The sequence below is a fragment of the Telmatherina bonti genome, assembly GCF_933228915.1.
Source record: "Telmatherina bonti genome assembly, chromosome: 3".
Taxonomy (NCBI): domain Eukaryota; kingdom Metazoa; phylum Chordata; class Actinopteri; order Atheriniformes; family Telmatherinidae; genus Telmatherina; species Telmatherina bonti.
In genome coordinates this window covers 25160849-25182109 of record NC_136621.1, presented here as the reverse complement: position 1 = coordinate 25182109, position 21261 = coordinate 25160849, and the positions used below count along the sequence as shown (strand labels likewise).

General features: G+C 37.9%; 3 protein-coding genes across 3 annotated transcripts; 2 read left to right on the top strand and 1 right to left on the bottom strand.

Annotated features, from left to right (window-relative positions):
- Positions 1 to 613: 613 nt before the first annotated feature.
- gpank1 (G patch domain and ankyrin repeats 1) lies at positions 614 to 4356 on the top strand. The gene is made up of 4 exons (XM_079265080.1): positions 614 to 1498; positions 1584 to 1725; positions 1814 to 1889; positions 3175 to 4356. The coding sequence occupies exons 1-4, from the start codon at positions 1085 to 1087 to the stop codon at positions 3614 to 3616; spliced, it is 1074 nt and encodes a 357-aa protein (XP_079121206.1). The 5' UTR covers positions 614 to 1084; the 3' UTR covers positions 3617 to 4356.
- Positions 4357 to 5642: 1286 nt separating this feature from the next.
- LOC306774737 (cytochrome P450 3A30-like) lies at positions 5643 to 12032 on the bottom strand (the record flags this gene model as incomplete). The annotated part of the gene is made up of 14 exons (XM_079264894.1): positions 11933 to 12032; positions 11672 to 11765; positions 11506 to 11558; positions 11213 to 11312; positions 9068 to 9181; positions 8888 to 8976; positions 7934 to 8076; positions 7715 to 7842; positions 7522 to 7597; positions 7245 to 7405; positions 7072 to 7139; positions 6257 to 6415; positions 5836 to 5998; positions 5643 to 5741 (listed from the first exon to the last, which is right to left on the bottom strand). The coding sequence occupies exons 1-14, from the start codon at positions 12001 to 12003 to the stop codon at positions 5643 to 5645; spliced, it is 1518 nt and encodes a 505-aa protein (XP_079121020.1). The 5' UTR covers positions 12004 to 12032.
- Positions 12033 to 14212: 2180 nt separating this feature from the next.
- LOC306773572 (cytochrome P450 3A40) lies at positions 14213 to 20587 on the top strand (the record flags this gene model as incomplete). The annotated part of the gene is made up of 13 exons (XM_079263427.1): positions 14213 to 14280; positions 14406 to 14499; positions 16859 to 16911; positions 17056 to 17155; positions 17246 to 17359; positions 17602 to 17690; positions 17791 to 17939; positions 18863 to 18990; positions 19076 to 19145; positions 19246 to 19406; positions 19569 to 19795; positions 19934 to 20096; positions 20498 to 20587. The coding sequence occupies 13 exons, from the start codon at positions 14213 to 14215 to the stop codon at positions 20585 to 20587; spliced, it is 1506 nt and encodes a 501-aa protein (XP_079119553.1).
- Between the last annotated feature and the right edge of the window lie 674 nt (positions 20588 to 21261).

Below are 21261 nucleotides of genomic sequence, written 5' to 3'. Positions count from 1 at the left end.
CAACGACGTCTTATTATATATATATATGTATATGTATATATATATATATGTATATATTTACATATATATATATACATATATACATATATATATACATATATACACATATATATATATATACACATATATATATACATATACATATATACACATATATATATATATACATATATATATACATATACATATACATATATATATATACATATATATATACATATACATATACATATATATATATACATATACATATATATATACATATACATATACATATATATATACATATATATATACATATATATATATACATATATATATACATATATATATATATATATATATATATATATATTTATATATATATTTATATATATATACATTTAGCATCATGCACACGAACGTTCCTGACAGTGTTCCGCATGAGGATGTATGAAAACAGCTACTTGGCTGAAACTGAATTAGAAATGTTTAGTAATTGTTTACAACTGAGTCCACATCTGTGTTGACGCTGTCAGATGCTGAAAGGGTTGCAGGAACGTTTGTACCCGACCTCCAACCAGTAGGTGGCAGCAGCAATTATCAGTCACCGGAAGATGCGCGTTACCGGAAATAAATAAGACATTAGCTTGACGCTGTTACCAGTAAGCGTATTTTTCTGAAAAGAAAAAAAAAACACTTTAGCACCTTATCTTTATTATATTATTTCTTATATTATAAAGTCATTGTAACGGTGTTCACGTGCCTTAATATTCTGTCATTTATTTTAAAGCGATGTTTCCAATACTAATGCTAGCTAACGCTCGGTGCTTAGCTTAGCTCACATTTAGCTCAGCTGTGGTGTCTTAAATCATTTATGTTTTGCTGAAAGGTTGTGTATATCCAGTTGTACACAATAATTAACCCGTTTGGTAATATATTACTGAAGATGACCGGGTTTCATTTCAAATCTGACTTAAACACTGCCACAGCAAAACTATCATAGCAGTTCAGTCAAAAAATAAAAGTCGCTGTCCCACATTGACTTTGACCTGAAAACAACAGTTGACTTTAAACTTACTGAACGGAGCGTTTGTAGTTTCCAATGGCCGCTTTTGGCTTTACTCCTGCCAGTGAGCATGATGTCTTTAGCATAGCACCAGCATTAAACAAGTCTAAACCAAGCATTGAACTGAGTGGTGATGAAGCCAGGCAGTTTTATGAAGACATGATAAAAGATGACAAAGAGCTGGATGCATCAGGGAGTTCAGTCAAGAAGGGCCCGATCAGACAGAAGAGTGGAGGGTCTAGTAGGCGAACCAGGAGGAGAGTCAGGGGTGCAGAAGTCCACCAGGTTCAAACTGGACCTGCTGTACAAAGAGAAGTTAGTGGTGGGACTCAAGTCAACTCAGAAAGGTCCGTGGAGCTGCTGGGACTGAGGCTGCTGCGCTGTGCCCACCAGGGAGACATCTCCGGCCTCAAAGAGCTCCTTTCAAAGGGGGTTGACATAAACTTTCAGGTACAACATTTAATGATGTGAGTGTTTTAAATTTAGCACACTTACTATCTATATTTGCCTCTTAAGGTTGTATTTTCCTCTCCAGGATACATTTCTTTGGACAGCTGTGATGTGTGCAAGCTGGTCAGGACAAAAGACTGCAGTGAGATTGCTTCTCAGTCACGGAGCAGCCTGGGTTGGAGTGGTTGATACACAGGGCAGGGATGCCCATGACCTGGCCCTGGAAGGTGTCTATCACTAGCAGATGTGAAAGAAAATAGATATCTCTGTTGGGAAATGTAAACTCATTCTTATTCCCTTTTCTTCTTTCTGCAGCTGGCCACAATGAAGTGTTGGAGGAGTTGTTGAGCTATGGCAGAAGCCCAGAAATTGACAGACAGACTAATAGCAGGTTTGTACAACTGTAGCTATATACATTTTTAAGCCAAAATGACCAAACTGTTATCAATGGTCTATACCATAAACTTGAAACAAACAACTTTTTAAAAAAAATTGATTCTCAAATACTAATCAATACTAAAAACAAAAAAAGTATCAAGTTAGATATTAATAAGTTTTGATATTGATACTCAGATCTCACGTTGGCATCTGTTGATTCACAGAAAGGACCAGCCACCTCTATACTTTTGTAAAAGGCACTGCAACAAACACCCCGACCCCAGAGCAATTCAGCTTGTTCCCATGGGGGTCGCAGCCCTGCAGGTTTTCAGCACATCCCTGCAACAAACACCTGACTTACTGTATATTAATGAGTTGTTGGGCATGACTTCATTGGCTGTTGGATCTGTTGGCTCCATTTAATTTGATTCAGGTGTTTTCAAGCAGGAATATGTTGAAAACCCGTCGGGCTGCAGTCTTGCTGGGACAGAGAATATCCCTGTTCTACCTCCACAGCAGCGACCTGTTGGACCCATCATTTACAGCAGGGTGGGCAGCTATGCTCCTCAAGTGCCACAGTCCTGCAGGTGTTAGGAGTTTCCCTTCTGTTGGTGTGTTTTTCTTCTTTAGTTTTGTATTTAGTCCACGACAGTGAGCAGACAATGTGAGAAGAAGACTGCATCTTTATTTTGAAATGTTAATGTCTTTGTTAAAATATTTTTATTGCATTGTTTGGGTTGTGTTATTTTGTGGTGTTCTGACTTTGCTTTAAAAGTGAAGAAGATTGTTTAAAATATTTATTTTGTCTTGTGACTTTTGCAGAAAATTGTCACAATATAATTTCTAATACATTTTAATATTTCAAATATACTTTATTGTTTGTATAGTCCAATAATTATAGAAATGACTTTTATCAAGTCAAGTAATAATAAGTTTATTTTGTAATAATTATGATAGAATTAAGTTCTGGTAAAACAAATATTAGTGATTCAACATGAAGCAAAAATTGACTTGAAGTTAATGCAGCTTTAGTTCAACCAATCAAATGGAACTTACATCTTTTTTCCTCTTATTTTATCATTATTGTCCACAATGCAATAAGTTTCATTCTAATAATAGATAGAATTGGATGTTCATCGGTCAGTCTGCTGAACCCTCATGAGTTTCTGAAAGCACATACAGAACTCATAACTTTAGTCAGCAATCATTCATTTCATCACATTAACAGGATTGAATTAATAAATCAGTTTGAAACTCTGTTGGATGAATGAGTTTTGATCTTTTCTCTGACTCTGCAGTGTCCTCCCGCCTCAGTGGTGTGGTGTGTGTTGCACTGAGTACAGGAGCAGTCCTTCATCACATTTGTCCTCTACGCTGCATCAGTTCAGTCTGCGGCGTCCTCCACCCACTCCCTACTACTGCCTCCCACCTTCCAGCAACAGCTACAAGATGATGGTCCGTTGTGGCTGGAAACCCGGCACAGGACTGGGACCAGACGGAGAGGGGCCCCACCAACCAGTGCCTACTGTGTTGAAGAGAGATCAGGAAGGTCTGGGGTATGGATGGCTGAAAAGAGCCAAAGTTACACACTTCCAAGCCAGAGATCAAAACGCTGTGAAACAACCACACAGAGAAAAGGAGGAGAGGCGTCTGAAAGGACAGAGGAGAGAAGAAACTAAAAGAAAAGAGCAGAGAGAAAAGAACTGGGAAAGAGATTTTCGGGCTTCTTTTTATCTGTGACATTTGTTTTCAGCCACGCCTCCATTTGTCCTCAGGCCCTGATTCATATGAAAATCTCTAAAGCATTTAACAGACTGAGTGCAAAGACAGTTTGATGCTGTGTTTTCTCTGCCTTGAATCTACCTCAGAGCTCACGCTTTTTCCATTTCTGCATTTAGCTTCCCCTTTTGTCAGATTTTACAATAAACAAATATGACAGGTGTGTAAGACGTTCTTGCTGTTATCTAGTCTGGGTTGTGCTTGTGTGATTAAATACAGTTCTCACTACTGAGCAACTAGTCTGTCTTAAAATCTATATTCTTTCATGAAAAACACAACTAAATACACCTTTTAAAGAAATAGAAGGAAATATTTTTATTGAACCAACATTTTCAGTGACACAAAACGTGTTTTATGTAATAAATTAAGTTTTGTTCATGTGCAACATCACAAAAAGGTTTTTCTTTTTTAGAAGTTCATAAATATTCGAAATCACACAAAGAGTCAATGGATTCTTATTTTACTGGACCTCCGGATACTTTTCACCTGATAAAACACACCTTCACACATGGCTCAGGAGTCTTGCATTATCTTATCGTTTCTTGGGCCTTTGGTACGGTCCAACTCGTGATTCATTCATCATCTTTTTGTGTTAGTGTGTGAAAAGTGGATTTTTATTTCTCTTCATATATGTGTTAGATTCACTTTTATGCGTGTAGTTTATTAACTTCTTGCCAAATAGGACACATGGTCTCAGATCTTCAGGTGGTACTTAACATGAAAAAGGAAAGTTTTCTTTTCTATTTTTAAAGAAAAACTCCAGCAGTCCTTTGACAGGTAACACTTTTAAAAGCACTTTGAATAATCTTGAACTTGAAATGTACATTACAAATAAACTTGCCTTGCCTTTAGTAAATGGTGTCTGAAGAGTTGTTTTACTTACTTTTCAGTCCTCAGATGTGTACAGATCAGTTGTACGGAGAGATAGAACTAAACACGGCTGCACAGTGGCATGGTGGTTACCAACACTGCACAAGGGAAGGGTTTGAACAGGGCCTTGTATGACATGATGGGTTAACTGGTAACTAAATTCTCCAAAGCATGACTACTTGTTTGTCTCTGTGTTGGCCCTGCGACAGTCTGGCGACCTGTCCAGGGTGTATACTCTGATGCTCGTCTGCTCTGATAGGCTCCTGTGACCCTCAATGGTTCATTCAAACGTTTTGGAGCCATGTTGCTGCCATCAAATTCAAGTTGAGGAAACACTTTCCATCAAAAAGACACGTTTCAAGTTCCAAATTTTCTGTGTGCTGTGAGTAAAATGCTGCTCTGTAGGACCATCGAGTTCTGTTTTTTCTTTACATTTTACAAGGTTTCTCAACCTCTAACTGTTTTCACTTGGGAAGTGTTCCTGATCCAGACTGGTTTAAAATTTTCCCATTGCATTTTTAACTAAGGCACAAGTAATTACACACATCAAATTTCCACTTCACTGTTTGTTTGTTTTTTTTCATTTTTCTCACATATTACATGTTGTGCAGTTTATTGAAATGCTTGTTATTTCTCAAAGACACATGTTGAGATGAAAACAGACACCGTTTTAAAATTTCTCTTACTTTTTAATTGGTTAATACACAGAAAGATGATTCTTATTTAATTTAATGAGTGATGCTACTTTTTGTGGTGTTCTGTTATTATTTCATATACCATGTTGTATTCTTTCAGTGATCATGTTCTTTTTCTGTCTTTATGACTCCTCTGCAAATTCCCAATTTTACCCCAGATTTCAGATACTATGCATTCAAATATATAGTTTATTCATATAAAGATAAATATAATTGTTTTTGGATGAACTGTTGATTGCACTGTATTTGACATAAAACATCAAGGCACGACTACATTGCAGTAATGTTTACAAGGTCACCAATATGATCGACTAAGATGTTTGCTTTGATTTTGAGTTGATCACAAACTAATAAGTAAAATAAATTGTAAATGTTTTTCAGGACATCTCAGAGTTGAAAGAATGTCACATCGTGACAACTTCTTAGCTGCGTTCATCCTTGTTTGCTGAGCGCATTGACAGCTTTAGTTTGATTGGATTAAGGGGCCCAACAAGGCCCTCCGGGTTCATCTCCAAAGGTATCTGGGGAATGAACAAAGGTATGTGATTAGAAATGTCTTCTTATCCCTGTCTGTAATTTCTGACTAAAAGCTTTTCACAGTAATTTAATAATCACCTGTGTCTCCTCACAAACCGCAAAGCTATATCGCTGCAAAATTTCCACCAAGGCCAGTTTAATCATCAGCTGAGCAAATCGCATCCCCAGGCAATTCCTTGGGCCAATTCCAAATGGTAGGTAAGTATATGGCTTGATGTTCTGCTTGTTTTCTTTGCTAAATCTGTAAACAAAATGACAAAATATAAAGAAAACAAAAGGTCATTCTCTTTTCTCTGTTAAAGGACCACATCTTTATCATCCTAAAAATAGTTTTTGTGTATTTTCAATTAGAAATAATTTGATTTCTTTGTCAAAATATAGATTTTAAAGTCACAAAATGTTGTAAGGGAGCTAAAATGATTTGTTATATTCTGACATCCCACACAGTTGCTGTAAATGTAGATATTCAGAGACAGCCACAACTTCTGCAGCAATCAACCTTTCAGGTTTGAACTCCTCTGGCTCAGGCCACAGCTCGGGGTCATGGTGAAGAGCGTAGACTGGAATCATAACAATCATATCCTTTGGGATCACTATTCCATTGATCTTTACAGATTCTTTAGCAGTTCGCTCCAGACGTGCAATGGGAGGGTAGAGCCTGTTGGAACCAGAGATCAGATGCATAAAACTGTGTTTAGTTTTAGAAATAAACTAATTATTCTGTTTTCCATCCATCCATGTTTTTTAACCACTTAGTCTGGATCGTGGAAAGCTGGATCCCAGCAAAAATTCGATAGGCAAGAGATAGGGTACACCCCGGACAGGTCGCCACTCCATCACAGAAAGACAAACAACCACTAACAGTCCCTCCTCGGGACTATTCAGAGCAGGGGTGTCCAAAGTTGGTCCTCGAAGGCTGCTGTCCTCCAGGTTTTTGATGTTTCCCTGTTCCAACACACCTGGCTTCCGTTAAATGGATCCAGCAGCCAATGAAGTTCTTCAGAATGGGTGATTAGTCTGAGTCAGGTGTGTTGGAACAGGGATACATGGAAAACCTCGAGAACTGGAGCTGGGCATCCCTGGTTGAGAGTAACCAATCCTTGTAACATACCAGTCTTTGGACAGTGGGTGGAAGCTAGGGTACCCAGAGAGAAGCCACACATACACAGGGAATACATAAAAACTCCACACAGAAAGGCTCACGTTTGAAGTTTGTGTGTAGGAAAAGACATATGTATGGTTACTTTTTATGTATTTGCTCCATGATATTTTTACTCTTGCCTAAACATGAATCTTTGTCAGCAAATTTGTTACCTTAGACACTCATCGACCACACTGTTGAGGTAGTCCATCTGCATCAGAGCCTCATACTGGACTGGACCCTGAAAAATAGTTGCAAATTAGTTTGAAAACTGGTCTCATTTTAACGAATACTAGCTTCTGTCATTGCAATAAAATCAGCCCTTAACCAAAACCCTCAGCTCTACCTTGTTGGGGAAAGTCTGGTCTATCTCCTTTTGCAGACGCTTCATGACTTCAGGGTTTTTTGCCAGACAGTATGCCAAGAAACAAAGCAGGTTGGCACTTGTTTCATAACCAGCAAACACAAACATTGTGACCTGGGAAAGGATCTCATGATCATTAAGACCTGTTGTGATTGAAAAAACACATGAAGGAGGGAGGAGACAAGGTGTCAGACATCTCATGTCCACATATTTGAACACTTAGTATGCATGTTGTACCAAATGATGCACATCTTTTTACCCTTTTTCTGCTTGTCTTTACTTTTTTCATTGCCAGTCTGAGAGTTGATGAAAATTTGAAGGAGATCTCCCAAATTCTGAAACAGGTCAAACATGGTTATTAAAATAAAACAGAAATGCACACGTCAATCAAATTCATTCACTTCGTCTGTATACATGAACCAACACACATGCAAATGTGTTTTCATCCAAACCTGTTTGGAGCTATCGCTGCGTTCTGCTCTGATCTTATCCACAACTGTTTTAAAGAAATCCGTAGAGGACTTGGAGAAAAGAGAAAATCCAAGCAGCTCCAAAATTGGAAGAAATATGGGAAAACAGCCTGACAGGGATGAGAAGATAAACACTTAATAACTGTGGCTGCAAAACATATTTGTCTAGAAAGTTGGAAATATTATATTAAAAATCAGAACCTTGAAATATGAATAGAGATTTAGAGAATTTCAACAGCTTTGAACCATGGATGATGAAAGGATTTTCAGCGTTGCCTATTGTATCCAGGTCCACACTGAATGCACAGCTCCCCATCACATCCATACTGTACCCTCCAAGGAAGCTGGGAAAGATATGTTAAATAAGTCAGAAAGCCAAACATAAAGATTTCATAATATCTTCCTGACATCTGATATTCTGTCTCAGTCTTACAGACAACCCAGAAAGCTGCAAGGAATTTTGCGTTTGATCATCCGAAAAGACAAAATTTAAACCATCAGTCACTGAACTCCACTGATTTGTGTTTCTGAGCCCTTCTAAACCACCTTTGCAGACTTCAAATTCAAGTTCAAGCTCATTTGTGTGGCACTCTTCAGAACAATAAGCATTGACCAAAGTGCTTCACATGTATAAATAAAAACATAGGAACAAGAACCAGAAAATAGTTAAAAGTGAATAAAACAATGCTCTGTTCAAGTTAAATGCCAAGGAGAAGAGGTGAGTCTTGAGCTGGGATTTTGTCTGCTTTGTACTTGAAATGACTGGATGACCGCAGAGCTACGAGTAACATAAATATGAACCAGACCGGATAAATAAGATGGTGCTATTCCATTTAAAACTTCAAAAGTAAGGAGTAAAATCTTAAAATCAATCTGTAATCGGACAGGGAGGCAGTGCAAAGATGCCAAAATGGTGTTCAGATCATGCTTTTTCCTACCAGTTTTGAACTACCTGTAACTGGTACAGGGACGACAGATCCACACTAACATACAACAAGTTGCAGTATTCCAAAAGAGAGGTGACATAAGTGTGATTAACTTCCAAACCGGTTCCTATTTTTATATTTTAATATTGATGCTTATGTGACTATTTCGTGACTTTGTGTTGTAAGGTTTGATTCGAGTAACGTTTGGAAGTTACTTGGTGTTGCTCACTCTTTAATGTTTATGACTTCATCATTGCATGCCTTTGGATGCAGTCTGGCTGTCAGTTTGTGGGAATGATGTCTCATGATCCTGAACATCTAAAATCAAAAGAACAGAGCACAAATGGCATAGACCGTTGAAGATTATTGTAAAACTTTACACTTCGTTCATACCACCACATGCTCCTACCTCTTTTATACTACCAGAAGAGAAGGAGGGACTGATGACGTTACGAATCCGTCTCCAGTGATCATCTTGAGCTATAGACACAGTATCATAGAGATCCCCATTCAGACGCAAGTCCTGTAGAGGACAAGAGATATGACGGTGTTTACATTTGTGCAGAGTTGGAATAGTTGTTGATATTTGTCACCTGTTTAAAGAATTGGCCTCAGTTTGTTGAGAAGATGGGGATTGTCGATATATTTTTTTTGCTTGAAGAACAACCCAACTTTCTGTTGGATTGATATTGACGATTCTTTCATTTAAGAATCGAAATATAAAAATACTTCCTTTTTCTATGAATGTTTTAAATCACGGGTGTCCAAGGTCTGTTGTCAAGGGCCGCTGTCCTGCAGGTTTTGGATTTGCCATGCTACAGTACACATGAGTTAGGCTAATGGGTCAACATGCTTGGGCAGAATTTGATGACAAGCTGTTGAGGAGAGCCATTTATTTTGAATCAGTTGCTGGATCAGGGAAACATCTAAAACCTGCAGGATTGTGTCCAAGGACCAGAGATATAAACCCCTGTTTTAAACAGTTAGACTTCTTGGCATTCAGCTTTTTACACAGATGAAGTGTTTAGACCATGTTATTAACTTATAGCAAGTTTATCCAAACTGTCAGTGAGTCAAGAGATCACCCGCTTTGCCCATAAGCATGTGCTGTGCTGTGCTGTGTATGTAGACACCGCATCACTAGATCACACTTAACCATTGTCACCATGTTGGCTGCAGCAAACATGGTGACAACTTCTGGTGAACTTCTGGGAGGACTGAATGAGGAAGAAATGTCTGAAAACTGCACAAGCCACATTTGTGGTAGAAACCATCACAGCAAACCACACTGTGTGCTTAACCAGAGTAGTACTCTGATTTGACACACTGTGGCAATGGACAGGCTGACACATGAAGTTAGACGGGAATATTCGTGGGCTATGAAGTTTGCAGATGACATTGTGATTTGTAGTGAGAGCAAGGTGCAGGTGGCCAGAATCTAGACAGGTGGAGTCTGTCCTGGAAAGAAGATTAGCTGCAGCAAAACAGAAAGCTTGTGTGAAAATAACAAAGACCCAGTGAGGTTATAGAGTGTAGAGATTAAGAAGGTGGTGGATTTTAATCAGTTACAGCATCAGAAAGTGTGGGAAAGCGGTGGAGAGACACATGTACGAGCAGTTGTGATGTGGGATTTAAAAAAGCATCATCAACAATTAAAGGACAAGGTGAGACCAGCGGTGTTGTACAGCTTGGAAACCGTGGAAAAGAAACTACGTGTCTTAGTTTTTACGAACTCCAGCATACCTGATGCAGATTAACTGAACTGCTCTTCATGTTCTATGCAAACTTGTTTATGAGCCATTTGTCTGAGTCAGGTGTGTTAAAGTATGAGACCTCTAAAACATACAGGTGGTGATCTCCGACGACCAGGACTGAGAGACACTGCCCTAAAGACAAGCTGTTTGTTGTCATTCCTTGAAATACTCAAACACAGACATCTTTAAACAACAATAATTTAACATAGGTAAAGAATGCAGGTTCAGTGTAGTTTAGTGTTAATTACTGTCGTTTAAAGCACAGTCACATGTTATTGAAGTCTGATTGAACACCCTGTTCCCACCTCAATAAATTGACAGATCTTTTTAGTAGGACAGAAACTTCTTTTTTCCAAATATGTATGAATCATTAGTATCACTACACCAGTAGATTATAAAGTAGTTTCTTATTTTAAGTAAGCTGCGATATGAAAATGTGGATAAATGTGGAATAAAAAGAGTCTTTTTTTTTTTTTTTTTTTTTTTTTTTACAGGAATATATAAGAATGAAGAAAAAGGGAGATATTTCTTTTTTGTGAAGAGGAAGGACACAGATCAGGCTGAGATAGACGACTAGCCCTAATGTAAGCAGTCTAAACATCTCCCAACACGGAGCTTCCCACACAACAATCCTGTCATTCACAAACTGCACCCCAAACAAGCAACTTACATTTTTGTGGACCTTATTTGCTTGTTGCAAATATTTCCATTCGGAGAGCCAAATTATTAATGTAAATAAAGGGTCTTGAGTAAAACTTTAGCCTATCGTATTTTGCAGAATTTATCCTGCATGTTCTTACCCTCCGGTTGGTGAAGTAGGTGAAACACTCCTTCACCAGTATGCTTTTCAACATGTCAGGATCCATCACAACCAGCATGGGTTTTCGTAGCTCATAGATGCTGAAAATTCACAAAAGAAAAACACATTTTTAGTTTTGGTAATAAATGGTTAAACTTGAGGTGATTAGTGCTAAAAAGAAAATTTGAAAATGTACATATGTTAACAGCCACAAACTTTCAAAATACATTTAAAAAATGTGCATGATTTGGTGCTTTTATACTAACATAATATACTGATTTTTGTTTAACTCACCCCCACACTTTTCCATATATTTGAGCAGATTTAACATCATCTAAGAAGTATACCTGATGAGAAAGAAAAAAATCTTCATCATCTCCTGCTTGATGTAACAGATTATATTGAAACCCCAGAGCTATAAAGATCAATGTATCTTCTCAAGTCATAAGTGTTTACATACCTTGTCGTGTCTGCCAAGTGACCCAAAGTATGTAATTGGCTTGGGACCAGGGATCCCTAGCTTCTCAAATACTCCATAGGTCCAGTGACCATACCTGCACAAAACAGAAGCAGCATTACAGTAAGTAGATGAAGTTACATGCTGTTAGTAAAGAATAATTTGCTGCTAACTGTCATGGCAAAGGCTAAACCTGCATTTGATACTTCAGGTAAACAAAGTCAGAGTCTAAACTAACTTTTTTGATTGCTTCCAGACACTTACAAAACAAAGATGAAGATAAATGAGATCAGTAGAATCCATGTTTCGAAAGAGAAGAAAGGAAAAAAGCCCATGTTCTTCTTGGTTTGGCTAACATGGAGGAGTTCCCGTTTTTCTCTGAAGTTGAGCTTCAGGGGCAGGATATATGTTCGCTGCTGGCTGTTACATAACACTTCACTCTGCCCTCTTTCTGCAAACCAGAGGAAAACAATAAAACTAGTTTCTGTTGCTGGCACTGTCGAGCACATGTCTGGACACATCAACATGTGTGGGTTGTCTCTGGGTATTTCAGCTTCCTCCCACAACTCAAAGAACATGCATGTTTGGTTAATGGGTGTTTCTAAAGTCTCTCTAGAACTAAATGTAGGTAAATGTGGTTGTTTTGGCCTCTAAAGAACTGCCGACCTGACCGGGGAATACTTACCTCCCACAGGGAACATTTTTATGCTAACCTAGCCAGCAGCATGAAAAAGAATGAAGGAGTAACACTTTAAAATGGTTACCAGAAAAGGCAGTTTGTTTTTTCTAAGCCTATAGTAACAAATAGTATTTCAGATGTGCTTTTTCAAGGTTGATAACTGATGAACTGTCTGAGATTTCTGCTCAGACAGAAGATTTCACTGATGTCTTCAATCTGGGAAAAAACAGGTGAATTAACACAGCTATTTAAATAAATAAAATAAATATTAAAAAAAAAAAAAAAACACATGTTTAGCGACAAAAGAAAGTGACATGTTTTTATGTAATAAATAAGGTTTTATAGGTAGAAATGTTGTCTTTTAATATGTGTCACAAACAGTTCAGAAAGATGCAATAACACAAATTTTCAGTTGATTCTTATTTTACTGGACCTCCAGATACTTTTCACCTGATAAAACACTCCTTCACACATGGCTCAGGAGTCATTTATTATCTTATCAACATGTTTGTTGGGGCCTTTGGTACGGTTTAACTCGTGATTCATTCATGATCTTTTAGTGTTTGTGTGTCAAAAGTGGAAATTATTTTCTCTGGCTTCATATTTGTGTTAGATTCACTTCCTAAATGTATTGTAGAAACTTCTTGCTAAACAAGATGACATATCTTGAAGAGCACATGTGGGTTTTACATAAGTGTTTACATACCTTGTTATATCTGCCACCTGATATCAGAGAAACACCCCAGGTCCAGTGTCTGTGCCATGACAAAATAGAAGAAGCATCACAGTAAGTACATGGATTTACACTCTCAAATAATCAAACACTAGGGCTGTGACAATATGCTTTTGTCCCAATTCGATTCGATTCCGATTTTTTTTGGGTGCCAATTCGATTCAAATTGCGATTCTCACAATTCTTCGATATTGCTGATTTTCTGAGATTGAACAGGAACAAACAAAAAAAATGTACAAAACTTTTTTTTTTTTTAACAACACAAAAACAACAAAAAAACAACACAGTAGCCAGACCATCAGACTGCTGCTATAATGCCCCAGAAGACAAGTAAAAAGATAAATAAAACCAATAAAAATTATTATTATTATTATCTTTATTTATTTGAAAAAAAGAATAGATTTATTTTTATTAAAAAAAAATCAATTTTAAGACTGTGAAGCAAAAAATCCTGATATTCAATTTTGCACCCCTATCAAACACAGTTCACAGTTAACTCTTTATTTGCTCCTTGTCAAAGGTTGCACTTTGATTTACTACTTTAGGTCACTAATGTCACAAGGAGTGTAAACTAACTTCTTTGCGTTCAGTCAATTACAAAAGAAATATACAGATAAAGGAGATCAGCAGAATCCAAAAACAGAGGAAAAAACAGGAACCTCTGTTACCCTTGTGTTCTCTGCTGGTTGTGTTACATTACACTTCAAATCCTTCGTCATAAGCTAGAGGAAAACAATAACACTAGATCCTCCTGGACATATATGGACATGTCTGTGTGTGTGCAGATCAATTAGTAAGAACTAAGATTGATTAATTAATTGTATTGAACATCTTGTTTAGGCAAAACTGAAATCAAGTGAAGCTTCTCAGAAATATTTCTATGCTTCTTTATATGCAATATAATGATAAAGTTTTTAAGATTGCTGTTTAATAAAAGACAAATCTGATACACTTGGTCATCATAAATGCTACTTAATCTCTTTCTGTCACTTATTAACCTTACCCTCCCTGCTCCCATTGGTTAAACTCTCACACACTTTCTCTAGTCACGCAACAGTGGTATGTGGGTGGAAATAAAAGACTCAGGACTTGACTCAGCACCTCAGAAAGGACTGAGAGAAAACAAGCAGAGATGGGCTTCTTCTACTTCTCTGCTGAGACATGGACCCTGCTGGTTGCTTTGATCACACTGCTTCTTGTGTAAGTGGGAACAAATATGCACCTTATTTGTACTTTATGTCTTGGAATACTTGCAGTGCTTGCGTGTGTGATGCAAATATGTTCAGTCTCTTTTTTTCTCGTCTTTCATATCTGTTGTTTCATAGGTATACCTGCTGGCCGTATGGGACATTTAAGAGATTGGGTGTCCCTGGTCCCAAACCGGTCCCGTTTTTTGGCACAATGCTGGCCTATCGAAAGGTTGGTAATTGTTTTTTTTTTTTTATGGTGGACTGCTGTACAATACACCTGGTATGATGGGATCATTAAAACATTAGATGGAAAGATATAGAAGTGGAACATTTAAATCACATGTGGTCTGTGGAGACCATGCTCTGCTTCTCTGAGGCATTTGTCATTCCTTTAAACTAAATGTAACCTTTAATCTAAATATTGTAAGGCTTGAGAGTTCCCAGTGAGATGTTAGTGTGGGGGGGCAGGGGACAAGTAGTAAATAGAGCAGGAATTCATATACAGAAATAATTTATTTACCAGTAATCAAACTAGTCTTTTTAAAGGGCCGGGCTGGGAAAAGGTTCTGCTTTCCAGATTCAATCACGCCCGGTTGCCCTACCAGCTGAGGAGGGCGAGAGCAAATAAATAATCCAGGCTTACAGGTTCTTTTGTAATGTTTCTTCTCCAAGGCGGTATTGGTTCTCAGTGTCCAGTAGCTTTTTTCTTGTCAGCTCATTTTCCATCTCTTTTCTGAGGTTTTCTCTCCCTCAGCTCCCCAGCCACACTTGTCACTGCTGTGCATGCTGCTGGGGAGTGTAGTTTGAGGCCCAGAAATTATTTTATCATTAGTTTAGGCTGCTGGACTGTAATATAATGACCATTCACTACATGATCTTTGATGAGGTCACAACATTTGCATCTAACCAAAGTACTTGAAAGTTGGTGTAAAAATGTCAAGGAGCTGTAGACCACTGCCACCACAGACAGAAAAAACAGATTTATTAATAACAATCAACTTACTGTGCTACTCAATGGAAGAAATCTCTTATGTTTAAAGTCTGTTCAAATAAGCTACTGTGACTGCAGGTAAGCTGGTTACACAGGTTCACCCTTACAGACAGAAAGTCGTCCACTCCAACTGAATGTATGGTCAGTCCAGTCTCACCAGAAATAATAAAACAGCAACATTTGCTCACATATCCGAAACAGTAACCACGTGGAAGCTATTACCAGTGAGTGTTAAACTGTCATCTGCGACAATGTAAGTGTCTAAGTGTTTTTAAACATCAAAGCTTAACCAAATGTGTTAATCTCAACTCTGACCAGATGAGTAAAGTAACCATCTCAGAATAAACAACTCAAAGAACAGCAGAAAAAGGTGTTTTCACCCTTTACACCCACAGTGGCAACATTATTACATGGTGAACATCATGACAGAAGTGTAAACACTACTAGTAGAATGGCAGGAGATGGACTGCAGACATGAAAGAGAAAAACGTAGCAGCGTGCAACTCCTAGGCTTCATTGGCTAAAGTGCAACTCGTTTTTCTGTGGATCGACAAAGCTATTTTAAAATCTGTCATGAGACATGCGTTGGGATGGGTCTTTGGGAAGGTGGTATCAGAGGTGGACCAAACCTTTGTGAGGCATATGAGGGCAAAGATTCAATCAGGAGAGAAAAATAACTCATGTGAGCATTTCCACATTTAATCACACAGCTTTATTGTTTCACATCAGACAACCTGGTTTTGATAGTAAGTGTGTTCTGCAAGATACACAAAGAAAACTTTTATAGGTTATAGTTTATATATAATGCCACAAGAGCATGGTTCAAACCCTAAAAAAATCTTTGTGAATGAAAGTGAAACTCAGATAATGAAAGGTTGATTTTTATATCCCAGCTACTATCGGCTGGTGAAAGAGGGATTTTACTGAATATAAGAAGATTAATAAAAGCTTTTCTGATCATGCACCTGCAACCTGATGCACCACAGAACATTTTCATGTGTTGCACAACTTCCAGTTAATTTCCTCTGGTTGCAATCATTTGTATTATTTACATGGAAGGCCTATTTTTTTTTTTTTTATCAAACTTTGTGTGGCTACATGCAGTACTCTTATATTGAAGAAGTAAGGTTACTAGGTTCCGAGGGGTACCAAAAGAAGTGTCAAAAACTAATCTGGTCCTCCGTGATTTCCAGCCATAAATGTGTTTTAGACTTTCCATAAGAGCTACATACAGTACTGGTGTGGTGGTTCGTGGTTTGAACCTTGGCTCAGACTGATCTGGGAGGGTTTTCTTTGGCTACTTCGGCTTCCTCCAACAGCCCAAAAACAAGCATGTTAGATTAACTGATATTCCTGATGTGGAATTCCTCCCAACAAGCTAGTCTGAACTTGAGTGGTGTTTGTAACTGTGCGGGCCAGTACCCAGCTTTTCGCTTAGTCTCTACTGGGACAGGCTTCTTAAGAATTTAACTTTATAAACGGATGTGAAACACATTCATACGGAACATGTCTCAACCATTGTAAATGTTGGTTGACAGTAAGCTTTAAAAATGGGTTTCTTCTTTCATGTGGGATTTATCATTATTTTTATGTTTAGGGATTCTTTACCTTTGATGAAGAATGCTTCAAGAAATATGGCAAAATATGGGGGTAAGTTTGCATTTTCTATTATGTGTTTTTGTCTTGTAAAGCATGTTCAGAAGATATTTGATAAGATATTGGATTTGTATGTGGAAACTTGAAGACTTTCTTTGTTATTTTCTGTCCCATTTGTTCCCTTCTCATCACATTCAGCATTTTTGATGGCCGTCAGCCCGTGCTGTGTATCACAGATCCTGCCATGATAAAAACTGTGCTGGTGAAGGAGTGTTACTCTTTCTTCACCAACCGCAGGGTATGCAAGCATGATGTAGCTCCTTCAGCGTTTCACTCTGATTTCTGGTTTTCACCTGTCTTCATCAACATCTGTTTCCTAATGTTGTAGAATTTCCGTCTGAACGGACCGCTGTACGATGCTGTATCTATTGCGGAGGATGATGTGTGGAAGAGGATCCGCAGTGTCCTGTCTCCTTCCTTTACCTCAGGAAGACTGAAAGAGGTCTGTCTTTCTTCAGGCTTTTACATGTTAGTGGGACGTTTTTTTAGCCAAGCCTTGTGATACTGGTTTCATCTCAACAAAGCAGCTAGGTTGTTTTGATTTTAACCATTAAATATCCCACCTTTGAGCTGTTGTGGTTTCCCTGTTTGAAGCTAAAAACAATCTAATTCTTACATACAGGTTTATTATTTCCATTTCTTGCACTGTAAGTCTTTGCATCATTTTTCCTGCCTGTGTTTCAGATGTTTGAAATAATGAAACATCATTCTGCAAACCTGGTCAGCAGCATGAAAAAGAAGGCAGACAAGGATGAACCATTAGACCTGAAGGAGTAAGATCGCTTTAAAGTTATCGCAGAAAATGCTTAAGTTCAGTAACTTTTAAGCTCATAATACCAAATGGCTTTTGCATGTGTTTGTGTGCTTTTATAGGTTTTTTGGGTCGTACAGTATGGACGTCGTAACCAGCACTGCCTTCAGTGTTGACATTGAGTCGCTAAACAACCCCGAAGACCCTTTCGTTGCCAACATCAAAAAGATGCTGAAGTTTGACCTTTTTAACCCTCTCTTTCTCGCTATTGGTAAATTACATCACAGTAAAGTTCAGATATTCTTCCTTAAATTTCTTTTATTAATAATTGTGTGAGTAAACATGTAATAATTTCCATGAAGCAGAGTGTTTAAAGAGTAAAAAAATTGTTTTTGCTCTAGTCCTTGGTTTGTTTTCTCAGGCAAAGTAATACATGCTGTATCACCAAGCTGTTTACTATTCTTCAGACCATGTCATGTCCGCCTGCAAACACTAATCATTAAAACATTAAACTTCTAGGACGAATATAATTGTCACCCACAAAGCAGGGAAAAAACTTTAGGAAGATGTGTTTTCAGGCAGAAGTTTTCCCACTTTGTCATTTCAGTTTCATTCATTCATTCATTTTACTGTTTATGCCCGTTTCCGGGTAGCAGGGCCTCTTTGTTTTAATTTGTAAAGCAATTAAGAATTCATAGTCAACAAGTTGACCTTTTGAAAGAAGAATTTGTCATAAGAAATAAGAAATATACTGTATTCTCTGATTATAAAAGTCCTTCAAATAGATTTGGTAGACAAATGAAGTGGTGGTGTGTCCTGCTGTGCAGAGGTACCTGTATAAATATTAACTTCATGCTCCAACCATCAGAGGAAAATCTTTTGTTATGTTTACCTTGAGGTTCATTTAAGTCTTTGGGTCAAGTCACCTTGACTCAAAGATCATTAAAGATCTGTTCAAGCAAAATTACCTGAGGATTTCAGGGAACCACAAACTATTGTCCAAAAGATTTAGAGACCATACCAGGAGATTAAACCATTGATATGACCTGTAAAAGCTATAATTAAAAGTCATCTTGCTCGCAATATCATGTAATTTTTAGCTTTGTGCCTTCTCAAAATCAAGTAATCTTTGACAAACTTAGCTGTTCATAGGAAGAGTTTATTAACTTTTCTTTTTACTGTGTTTACATGCAGCCTTCTTCCCCTTCCTGGGTCCTATTTTTGAGAAGTTAGAGTTTTCCTTTTTCCCTTCATCGGTGACAGACTTCTTTTATGCCTCCCTGCAGAAGATCAAGTCAAATCGTGAGAACAGCAAGCAAAAGGTAAAGCTATCTGTGTCTAGTGTGTGCAAATCTCTGTATCAGCAGGTTCAGAGTGACAGTCAGATGGGCTCTCGTTTACTTTCAGAGTCGAGTGGACTTCCTCCAGCTGATGATTGATTCCCAGAAAAACAATGACCACAGCGGTGTCCAACAGGGTAAAGGTGATGCACGTGCACGCACACATAAATTTACACACATAAATACTGTAGTTAAAGTAATTCTAAACCATATGTTTTTACAACACCCCCCTACCAGGCTTGAGCGATCATGAGATCCTTTCACAAGCAATGATTTTCATCTTTGCTGGCTATGAAACAAGCAGCAGTTCTCTTGGGTTCTTGGCTTACAATCTGGCAACAAACCCAGAGACCATGACAAAGCTCCAGAAAGAGATCGATGCCACTTTCCCTAACAGGGTAGGTTTAAAGTCAAATGATAACAGTTGGATTCAAAGTGGTAAAGTTAAAGTTGCATTGATTGGTTTTTGCTGCATGAGGACAGAGGTGCAGCAACAAAAGGACATAGATCAGATATATTTTCATGAACACCAGACTGAAACATAGCTTGTGTTTTCATAGGCTTCTATTCAGTACCAGGCACTGATGGAGATGGAGTATCTAGACAGTGTCATCAATGAATCTCTCCGATTGTACCCCATCGCTGCACGTCTGGAGCGTGTGGCCAAGGCTACAGTGGAGATAAATGGCCTTGTGATCCCTAAAGATATGGTCATCATGGTCCCCACGTGGCCTCTGCACCGAGATCCTGAATTGTGGCCTGAACCAGAGAAATTCAAACCTGAGAGGTATGGAGGGCAAGTTTAGGTCTGCTAAAATAACGACTCGATAAGAACAAGAGAAAATGCACACAAACAAGACCTGATCCCTGTGGGTGATTTTGTCATCTTTGTTATTAATGTGTGTACATGCATGTGTGTACTCAGGTTCAGCAAAGAGAACAAGGATACAATTGATCCATACACGTACATGCCTTTTGGGTCAGGACCAAGGAACTGTATCGGAATGCGATTTGCTCTAGTGGCGATGAAACTTGCAGTAGTGGAGATCCTGCAGCAGTACAGCTTTTCTGTCTGTAAGGAGACTGAGGTGAGGCCACACATTTGCACATTTACACTGTTTGCTTTTATATTTTTATGGTGTTTAAAGTGTCCTGTCCAAACATCATTCATGGACAATTAAACAGTGACACTGAGTGTTACATAACATCATGAACTTTATCTCAGTCAGCCAAAAGATCAAAATCCACTGCCTGACACAATACTTTAGACAGGAACGCAACTTTGTCTTTAATGATTAAAATAATACTGCTTTCTACGAAAACTGATGTCGTCAAAAGGCCGTGTGTTATCTCCAGCGAGTTTCTGTTGTCTGTGTCATTGCCATGTAATTGCAGAATTAAAACAGCAATGCAGATGATCATTAGTTTTATGCAATCTTATCTTAGTTTGCACCTTCCATTTCTCTCTAAACATGTCCTTTCCTGCCAGATCCCCATCGAGCTGGATATCCAAGGTCTGTTAGCACCAAAACGACCCATCAAACTGAAGCTGGTGCCTCGCTCCAAGTCTTCCAACTAAAGGAAGACTTTTTTTTTTTCTTTTTGGCTGTACTAATGTACTAATACCATCTTTTTATTCTAAACCAAATGCCCAATGAAACTTTCCTAATTTGATTTTGTCAATAAAGAACATGTCAATTCTTCTTGTGTGTTCTTCTTATAAAATACCAAATAAAACCATAAAAGAAATAATAAATGAACATGAACAGTGTTTCCATACTAAACCTTCATAACATATAATAAAAGTGGAAAAATCTCGGTGTTAAGTGCAAACTGAAGAGAAGAATCTGTGCCAGCTTTAATGAAAAAGCGTAATATTTATGTGTAAAGTAAAACTTTACGATTCCACCCTGTATGTTGGCATTACCACCACAAAAAAATTGTTGTTTGATGGTGAAAAGCTGCACTTGTGAAACTTGATATAAGTAGAAATGCCACACAAAGCTTACTAGAGATTAAAAAGTACCATGTAAGTATTTTAAATACATAATTGATTTTCTGATTAAATCACTGAATTTCATTCCATAATTGTGAAAGCATTTCATAAGAATAGTATAGCCCTACCCTTTAAAAGAAAAAAAATGACCAGTATTAAATATATTTAACACGTATTCCTGTGGTTAAAGTGAAAATTAATTACATTTTAAATGAGAACTTGCAGCTGTCTGCGTCATGACTGCAACTTCTATTCCT